The sequence below is a fragment of the Oryza glaberrima genome, chromosome 7 (genome assembly GCF_000147395.1).
Source record: "Oryza glaberrima chromosome 7, OglaRS2, whole genome shotgun sequence".
Classification (NCBI taxonomy): domain Eukaryota; kingdom Viridiplantae; phylum Streptophyta; class Magnoliopsida; order Poales; family Poaceae; genus Oryza; species Oryza glaberrima.
In genome coordinates this window covers 17,365,382-17,375,287 of record NC_068332.1, presented here as the reverse complement: position 1 = coordinate 17,375,287, position 9,906 = coordinate 17,365,382, and the positions used below count along the sequence as shown (strand labels likewise).

The 9,906-nt window shown below is 46.2% G+C and overlaps 1 protein-coding gene across 1 annotated transcript; it reads right to left on the bottom strand.

Annotated features, from left to right (window-relative positions):
• Nucleotides 1-1,097: 1,097 nt before the first annotated feature.
• On the bottom strand, nt 1,098-8,345 carry LOC127778875 (L-ascorbate oxidase homolog). The gene is made up of 8 exons (XM_052305517.1): nt 7,902-8,345; nt 7,692-7,801; nt 4,146-4,416; nt 3,930-4,036; nt 3,417-3,758; nt 2,733-3,107; nt 2,556-2,634; nt 1,098-1,690 (listed from the first exon to the last, which is right to left on the bottom strand). The coding sequence occupies exons 1-8, from the start codon at nt 8,043-8,045 to the stop codon at nt 1,478-1,480; spliced, it is 1,641 nt and encodes a 546-aa protein (XP_052161477.1). The 5' UTR covers nt 8,046-8,345; the 3' UTR covers nt 1,098-1,477.
• Between the last annotated feature and the right edge of the window lie 1,561 nt (nt 8,346-9,906).

The following is a 9,906-nucleotide window of genomic DNA, read 5'->3' as shown; positions in this document are numbered from 1 at the left end:
GTGAAAGTCGAATTTGAACTTATGTGGGTGCATAGTAATATATATTTCATTAATCTATCTAGTCACTTTTTTTAAAAAAAAATATTATAACTATTTAGATGACATTTAAAATAGAGGGGATATCTTCTCGAGAATAAAAAACGCTTTCCGTGCTATATGCACTAAAACGCTCCTACGTAACTTTTAGACTAACAAATATCTCGGTTGTTTGATTTAATCCACAAAGTAGTTATAGAAAGTCAAGATGCTGTTGTATTGTCCCACATCAGCTTTTTAAAGAGTTTTTAAGAATTTACTTATATATGTGTGTAGCATTTTCAATTAAAATAGTACTTTTATATATGTTCTAGCATCTGTATGGCATCCCATAGCATTGGTATAGAATCCTCAGTACCTAGAAAGTGTGCATGCTTTCGTTTGTCCTGAAGTTCCTTGTCACCGGTAAAATGTCATAGAGTTCAAACAAGAAGGTAACTCTTTGTTTGGAAGGATCTACAAACCCTGGTGTGTGAGGATACAGGCTGCCGGCGGCCGGCGGCGGCTGCTAGAGGCGCTATATTCATTTCTTCACTTCTGCAAAATCTGTTTTTATAAAGCCCAGTTGTGCTAGTATACGCTTTCTTCACTCCTCAGTACAGCTACTTGGTCCTCTTCTCTGCACACGCAGTACTAGCACTTGGTCAACCATGTGTTGTTAGGTGTAGACGTGTGGTCATTAATCAGTTCTTTCTAGATAATTACTATTAATCATGATGATTACATTTTTTTTTGACAGCCAGGCTATTCTTATCCTAAGATCAGCACCCCCAAGATACAGACTTCTTATCGTAGCTTAAGGGTGTGTTTGAGAAGAAGGGGATTGAGGAGATTGGGGAGATACGCAAAACAAGGTGAGCCATTAACTCATGATTAATTGAGTATTAACTATTTTAAATTTTAAAAATGGATTAATATAATTTTTTAAAGCAACTTTCCTATAAAATTTTTTTTGCAAAAAACGCACCGTTTAGTAGTTTGAAAAGCGTGCACGCGGAAAACGAGAACCAATCTCCCCTATCTCCTCAGAACGAACAGAGCCAAAATACATAACCAAGATATCAAACGAACAAGAAAACAATGCCATTGATGTAAACATGACAGTAACATATACTCAGTTTATTATCGGATCCCTGTTTTTAAAAGAACAACATAACAACTTAAGACGCTACAATGATATATCGACTATACCCACCACCAAAACAATTACATGATGCAATGGCAACAAATTCAGGGCAGTGCCAACTCTGATCTGCACTCAGAAACTGCATCCATTCTGCAGTTCAGATATGTCTGATGAGCTAGCTATCTTTCAGTATTCAGGGGTGAAATTTTTGTGTGTGCCTAACAGTACTCCACAGTCAAACACCAGCATGAATGTCATCCTCTCATGACACAGATTCTCAGCTGGTGCTGCTTTAATCTGCCGTTCGTCTTCCTCTCAGAGCGGCCGTGTCCGGCGACCAGCGGCGCGGCCGCAGAGGAGGGCGTTCTTGGGGATGGGGTACTCGTCGCGCCACGACGTCGACGACGTCCAGACGCGGAGGTAGAACTGCTGCCCGAGGTACTGCCTCGCCCAGTTCTCCGACCGGACGTTCCACATGCCCACGTTGTCCAATGGCATGTAGATCGCAGTCCATGAATTAGGGTAAACCTGATGGAATAAACAGAGTTTGTGTGTGAGATCATGATGATCACTGCACAAAACAAGGGACAGAGATGTGTTTGTTTGTTTGTTATATTTCATAGCTGTTCTCAAGTTTTGCACCAGAGATGGCAATGAAAAATGAACTGACAATGCTCAGAAAAAATGCTTGAAAGGTAGATACTTCAGCAAGATGAAAAATACTAGTACACTTCAAGGATAGCAATGTAGAAATGGAAGAATTTCATTATCTTCAGATTATCTAAAAAAGAATATGAAGACTTTCTTGGCTTGAAATATTTTTAGTTCTATTTTTCAAGAAAGAGAAGTTCTAGAAAGGAGAGTAAATAGTGAAATGTGGTGAAAGGACTCCCCAAAGCTTGTGAGTGCGGCACTATGACTTCCCTGATGGAGATCGATCACTAATACATCGTTTTCCGAAAGGGCACTGGCGAGAGCTTATCCAACACGCCGGGCCAAATGCGCAAGTTGGAATAATCAATGCCATGCTAAAAGGAACATTCACTTTGTGTTCAAGATTGCACTGCTTCTTTAGAATAGGGATTTATTGAGTTGAAAAACATTTCTTCAGGCACATTTTGTGGTGGATTTGAGAAAGGAACATTCACTTGGACGGCCTAACTTCAGTAAATTCTGATTCAAGTTAACCTGAATTGACTGAACCATAAACCCCGTTTCAACCACACTTCTGTGGTATCCAGTATTGACTATTCAACTCAAACTATCACTATCGTTTGGACATTTCCACTCGACTTCTCAGTTAGTTCAAAATTCAAAGATGCAAATCAATTCCAGTTTCAGTTCAAGGCACTAGCATATTCAGAACAAATCAGTAAAAACACAGCACCCATACCTGAACAGTGTACCGCGAAACGGCATCCCGCAGGTTGTAGCCCTGCCTGCTCGCTGACGACCATTTCCCTCCATCCATTCTGCTCACAAATTCCAAACTCATTCAGATCAAACAGAAATCAAATTTACAAACACTTCTAAAAATTCATGAAGAGAGCGAAAACGATTCCGTGCATACCCAACGACCCAGAAGGCGTAGCCGTCGATGTGCCACGACTGCACCTCGTTCTCGGGGTTCTCGAACACGATCTCGACGTAGTCCCTGTAGCTGGCCCCCATCACCGCCGTCTGGAGGTAGGCGCCGCCGCCGCCGCCGCCGGAGGGGCTGTCGGAGATGGTCCCGACAGAGAACACGCCGGCGATCTTGTAGTAGTCGGCGACCTTGAGCGGCGTGTCCGGGTTCACGTGCGACACCCCGTTCACCGCGTACCTCTGCTTCCCGTTCACAGTCGCCGACGAGCTCGCCAGCCTGATCGTCCTCGTCGTCGTCACCATCCCGTAGTGGTACGACCCCTGCGGGTTCGGCCGCGGCCCGCTCGCCGTCAAGTTCCACCTGTGCAAATAGCGGGCCAAGACATTCAGTGGTAACCCTTCTTAAACAGGTCATAACAAACTAAATAAGATTATAGCTGCTAATAGTGACTAAATTGTACTCCCTCCAACTTAAAAAAACAAATCTAGAACTGGATGTGACACATCCTATATGTTTAGATTCGTTGTACTAATATGTGTCGACACATCCAGTTCTAGATTAGTTTTTTATAAGATGACTGGAGTACATGAGAGCAAACGGCTATTTTAGGAGATAGCAGTAGCTATAGCCAGAGATTTAAAACGCTGCGCTCAAGCCACTGTCACTGACCTGATGGAGCGGGCCTGGTTGAGGGACCAGTCGATCTGGATGGTGGGGCCGCCCGGGAGTGCGGCGGGGGACTTGCCGCCGGAGCCGGAGTAGCGGAGGACGGCGGTGGTGGAGATGATCTTGGAGGTGAAGCGCGTGGAGACGACGACGGCGTAGTCGTAGGCCGGCTGGTCGGCGGTGAGGAGCACGGAGTAGGACTGGCCGAGGTGGACGTCGAGCGACGAGTAGGTGGTCTGCATGGTGTGGGACCCCTCCACCTCCACCAGCGTCATCGTGTGCCCCTGGAACCGGATGTTCAGCGACGTCGACAGCCCCACGTTCGAGATCCGGAACCTGTACGTCCTCCCTGCATTTTTGGTTTTCAGCACGAAAATTTTGCTGAAACATGGGATTCTGAAGAAAATTCATGGGAACTGAACTGTTTCCTGTGAAAATACTGTAAAATTCGTGTGTTCCAAACGAAATGAGCCCTTGTATTTCAACTCGATGATTCAGAAGGTGAGAATTCTCTACTTGCCTTGTTGGACGTTGAAGGTGTAGCCGTCCCAACTCCGGCCATTGATGAGAAGGCCGTCGGGGAAGCCGAGGGCCTTGCCGCTGTCGAGCATGTACTTCAAGTCCTGTACAATTTATTACAAGATGCTGATCTCGATCAGTCTCTGAATTAATCAGATTGCAAACACATTTCAAGAAATGAATTGGCGTGGGATATGATGGGATGAGACGTACGGTGTGGTTGGCCTTGTACCAGTCGCCGATGAGGAGGGGGTAGTCGGCGGCGGGGGGAGGGAAAGGGACGGGGATCATGGGGCGGCTGAGGACGCGGATGGCGCCGAAGCCGCCGGCGGCCTTGTGGAAGGCGAGGGAGGGGAAGTAGAAGTAGGTGCCGATCTGGTCCTTCACCTGCAGGATGTAGGTGAAGTTGCCGCCGGGGGGGATCGGGCACGTCGTCCCGGCCACGCCGTCCTCGAACGAGTTCCGCCGCTGCTGTATCCCGTTCCTTCCATCATCCGGCCAATTCACAATCCATCAGTTCTTCAGTTCATTCATTCATGGTACAGTACGTACCACCATTACAGGAATTTTCCTTTTTAACGAATCAGCATGTGGCTGTGCACGATTACAAGTTCGAAAGCAGGGAAACGCCAGAGTCATCAAGAACATGTAAAAGTTTTTTTTTTTTTGAGAAGGAAACTAAAACGGCGTCGTCGCTAGTGAACACATGCAATTCATATATAGTGGCGAGCATGTATATATGCCGTTGTCTCTGCAAAATTTGATGGTTCGACTCAACATGATTTGTGAATGGGAGAATGACAGATTCTGCATGGATAGTGATTTTGCTCAGGCAAAACGGTGTCTAAATTAAAAAGGTAGAACTGCAAACGAACTCAAACTGGACCTTGTGCAGTGGTTTGATTTTATTTACTGCTTAATTAGTAGATATACTTCCTCTCTTCTAAAAAAATTTAATTGTAAGGGAGTAGTGTTTGTTTTAAAAAAAAATTGTTTAGTAGTTTCAACAATCAATGTGTTTCATTGCAAGCTAGGGGCTCTCTTGTTGGTCATTGATTAATGGACTGTTTTGCATATAATCTGTCCATGGCACTATCTCAGCTGTGACAGCGACCTCGTAGTCGTCGTGGTCACGAGGACACACATGCCGCCGTCCATGCATGGAGTTGGCACGTTCTCTTGTCTGCGCCATTGTCGTATACACGTACACTTCTCCTGCATACTATATTTACACACATGTACAGGTTTGCAGTTGTACATCAATGTACTTTCGACGAGAAAATTGGCATTTTTCAACTTGATCGCCCCCTAAAATGTAACCTCCGGTTTAATTGGAATGCCGCCTAGCTAGACGTACTAATTTCACCGGCCGCACGCAGATTGATAAGTCTCATGGTGTGACAGACGACGTTGCGACCGTGCATGATCATCGAGCAAAAGACCCCATGCTAGATTAGCTCTCTTTGAGAAAACTCAATTCATCCCTTATAAGGATATCCTCTCTTATTTTTACATGTCACTTAAAAGTTAACAAAAAAAATTTAAAAAAATTAGTAGAATAGATCAATATATGATATGTCACTTCACAAATATGCAAAATCAAATTTGGCTTATACAAGTATAAACAAAAATAACAAATTTGACTATGAATAAAAGACATAATTCACAGTTAAATTTATTATTTTTGTTTCGAATTGTATAAGTTGAATTTTTACTCGCATGTTTGTGAAAAGATAGATCATGATCTATCTTGATAACATTTTTAATTTTTTTAATAATTTTTGAACGTCATGCACTGAACGAGTCACTCTCTTTGCATTCAATTCACGTCTCCGATCCCCGTCGCCTATTCAAAGACGACGCCGGGGCCGGGTCGGGCAGGGCCGAACGTACGTATCATCATTTCCGTGTCGACCGTATCGATCGATCTCTTGCGTGTGCTGCGGCGTCGGTCGTGCTACGGTGTCAGTGTGTCACGACGCGTCACGCGCGCGCGGCCAAGCACATGCGCGGGCAGCTAGCGCGACGTATTGAACGCACTTCACGTAGCACGTCGCCGTCACGCAACGACGCGTGCAACTACTGCTCCCGTAGTCCCGTGTGCCCCTCGCCTCTAGTAAGTAGTAACCCAAGCTCGCAGTCTCCCTCCGCTGCATGGCCACTGTTTTGGCTAGCCGCCCTTCCTTCCACCGACACCGCGAAAAACGACAGCTTTTCTGCTCGCTCCCCTCTTAAACCATCAGTCGAAGCACACTACTTTTCTTTCTTTTTTTTTTTTGGGAGGGGGGGGGGGGGGGGGGGGAGGCGTTTTTTACGAGTTCAACAGGAGGGCCCGTGACCGAGCTGCCACACCTTTTCGGTCACACGCCCGCGCGCGCGGCGAATCTGCGGGGCCTGGCCCTAGCAGCCGCGCCGCGCTACGCCCGCATCGTCTCGTGTCGGCTAGGCTGGCTCCCACGGAAACCCGCCGCACGGAAGCGGCACATGGCGCGGGCGCGGGGGAAGTAAAGCGCACGCGAATGGAGTACGCGATAGGATAACGCGCGGCCGCGCGCGCGAGGATCGTGGGCTCGTGGCTGCTCAGTGTGGATCACGGGACGCGGCGTACTTGAGCTTTGCCCCCCTCGTGCTCGACTGCTCATTATTCCCTTATCTGTGAATGTGGAAGATGCAAAAAAAAAAAAATCAAAAAAGGGCGGGAAAAAGGAATGGATACGGTGCTACTCCTAGATCTGATCTGCGCGCGCCGAAATTTGGAGCTATCTGCGATTACTCTGCTGCATCACTGCCTTCTGTTGTCTCATGTAGTGGTCATGTGCGTGCTTGCTGCGCACTTCACTCCTAATCCTACCTGCCTCACTTGGAGACGCGTTTATTCGCTCGGGAAACATTTGCTTCGTGTCCCTCACCACTGTCAATAATTTTCTTGGAGTCGATTATATCAGATATGTTTCTTTAACGCAAAATTCTCGTTGACAAACGAACAGACTGACCAGGGCACAGTCCGCTGCGCGGGCCCACCTGTCACCGAGACTAACAAGAGGCTTTTGGTCCACTAGCCGAATCACACAGTACGCTTAGCAGTACAGGGAATCAGTAGTCGTCCATTCATTTTAGCCTGGCCCTGCGCAATCCGAATGGCCTAATGACATGAGCAGTCACGAAATGTAAGGCTAAACCAATGAGACGATGTACTATACATACACATGTGTACTCTGCTATCTATGTAGGGCATGTGGGTTAGCCCCCTTTGATAATGCTTATTAAGTCCGGTTTTTAATAGGGGTCGGTAGGTACAGTGTGTGGCAAGCTCACTGCATGGGAGCAGAGCACAACACACTACACACTGCACTCACGAGATTGCTCTGAAAACTAACTACTACTACTACGAATAAACAGTGTAGCAGAACATGGGCGATTAAACACATCAAAACACGGAATAGAACAGACTGCAAAAGTTTAATTTAACTGCTGACAGAGTTGCTAGTAGTACTAGTTTGCTATGTGGTCGTTAGAGATCGTTTATATATTATAGAAAAACAGGGATTTTAGTTGGCTGTTAGGATTGATGCTGTTGGGGGGCTGATTAAATTTTTGCATGGCAATGGTACTTGCTGTGAGATATACTGCGACGCATTCCGTTGAACTGATAGTACCACGGAGATATACACATACGTACTAATGTACGAGCAATGAATCAAGTGCGTACGTTACGCCAGTTCATCATCATGTATAGTGTACTGGTAGTAGTATACGTACCAGGAGATGAGGAATGGGTCGTTGAGCTTGTTGAAGACGTTGATGATGAGGTTGTCGTTGGTGACGGCCTCTATCGTCGGCCCCGGGAACTGCCCGTTGATCAGGATCCCCTGCATTTTCGCCGCAAACGCCAGTGAATAATCAGACGGCCGCGCGCGCCAGTAAATCGATGGAAAAAAACCGGCGGAAACAATGCACGCGCGCGCATACCTGCTGCTTGACGCCGAGCGGGGTGATGTCGCCGTAGGTGACCGTCCACGTGAAGAACCGGTACGGGTCGTCGCCGGCGACGAGGAGGGCGGACGTGGCGAGGAAGAGGAAGAGAGCGGCGGCGACGACATTGCCTGCTGCCATTGGTTCGCGCGCGAGCGATTCCTCACCTCTTGCGGCAATGGAGACCAACCGGCGAGGGGCAGTAGCTAGTGTGAGCTAGCTAACTAATCAGCGGGAAGCGCTCGATGGATAGCTCAGCATGGGTGGGGCGTCGTTGCTGGTGAAAGCTGGAATGGTTTCTCGTGGGAGAGACGGGAGGCGCGCGAGAGCGACGGAAGCGGGAAGGTTTTTGGGGGCGGAGGAGCTAGCAGGGGTAGTGAGGGGATTGCGGCAGTGGCAGTGGCTCTCGCGCTTGATCGGCCCGTGGGGTGTCGCCGTGTCGGGTACTCCTTTTTGTAAGCGAGCTGTGGAGGGAGAAGGGAATTGGTAAGCACACCACGCATCAGCATGGATCTCATAGTAGTAGTAAGGTGGTAGGGCAGATTTGGGTGGCTTCTAAGTGCTATCAGACGTTGGTTTGTGTTTTTTTTAGTATGCAATGTAAGTAGCTATGAGTGAATGGGTTATATTTTCGATTTCTAGTAGTTTGTCATGTGAACATTCTTCTCACTCTGATCGTGACAAACATGTAATTACGATGGTATATGTGGACATCTTACTAGAGAAAGGCGTTCAGTTTCTTCGGTTAATATAGCTTGACTTATGCTGCTTGCTAAAAATTCGGTTTTTTTATAGGCAACCAAATTTCTAAAAAATGGGTTTCTGAACAAAGGCAACCGAAATCACCACATAAAAAAATAAGAGTTTTTTTACCCTCCAACAAGATAGTTCGGTATCTGTTAACAGTGAAATTTGGTAATCGGCAAAGACGTCATCGGCTTAGAATCATTATTGGCTGCAGCATCTCAGAATCAGCCAATGGGAGTTATCAAGTCGCCAATAGTCGGATTCCTGCTATATTCGGTTAAAGAAATCAATCTACTAAAGGAAGCTTATCCCTAAGTGACCGAGTTTAAAGAGGATGCGGCATGGCAGTTTATCTATTAATTAGGAATAGTTTGTTAGTTTCCTTTTATCTTTAGGAAAGTGTGTTTAGTGTCCGATAAGGACTTTATATTTTCCTTTTATCTTTAGGTTAGTTTCTTTCTTGTTCGACAAGGACTTGTATCAACCCATGGGTATAAATATGTACACCCGGGGTCTATGTAATCTATCTCCACGATCAATACAATTCGGCGCATCGCCACCCCTTTTACCTTTTCTACTTTATTTTATTGTCCGGCGGGACTTGGCACCCGACGCGGGGCTGCATCGGTATTCGATCTCCGGCGAAGGGGTAAGTCCAATGTTTCGCCGGTCCAGGCAATTGTATCGTCTACGTCGGCGTCGCTCAAGGCTGCATCAGTACATTCGACCTCTTGGATTGCTCTGATTTGGATGATATATTTGCCTACCTATTTATCATATGTCTCTATTAATTTAGTCTTAACATATCAATTTACCTCTATCGGCTGCTTCTCGCTTTCGGGTTTCTGCCGGTATCGGCTAAATCGTCTTGCTAGATTAGATTAGCTTAGACATCTACCACCCTGAAAACTCAGTCAACGGCTTAATTGTCTAGATATTATGTTTCTTTTCATACTTAGTGCTGCATTAGTTAAGTTTGATCTACTAAGTCGTGCTTAGAACCATAATCTCTAGCCTGCTTCTTGATTGCCAATAAGGGTTTCATCGGGGTTTCAGCCGGTGAGTTATCTGGATGTTGCATCGGCTCATAAGGATTGCATATACATATAAGTAGGATTTAGCCGATGACAGCAAAGGTTTCACTGTTTAATCTAATCTTGTGGATTTCATGACATCGGACCTCCAGCCGATGTGTGCTTTAACCTTCGAATCGATGCTTATTTATCATATCATTGCTAGCCGATTGGTTTATACT

Excerpts from the sequence above, each read along its gene's own strand:
- LOC127778875 (XM_052305517.1), bottom strand. The coding sequence starts at position 8,045 with ATGGCAGCAGGCAATGTCGTCGCCGCCGCTCTCTTCCTCTTCCTCGCC. Across the intron at positions 7,802-7,901 it reads CGCTCGGCGTCAAGCAGCAG|GGGATCCTGATCAACGGGCA; the intron begins GTATGCGCGCGC and ends GCGAAAATGCAG. Across the intron at positions 3,759-3,929 it reads TTCAACGTCCAACAAGGCAA|GACGTACAGGTTCCGGATCT; the intron begins GTAGAGAATTCT and ends AAATGCAGGGAG.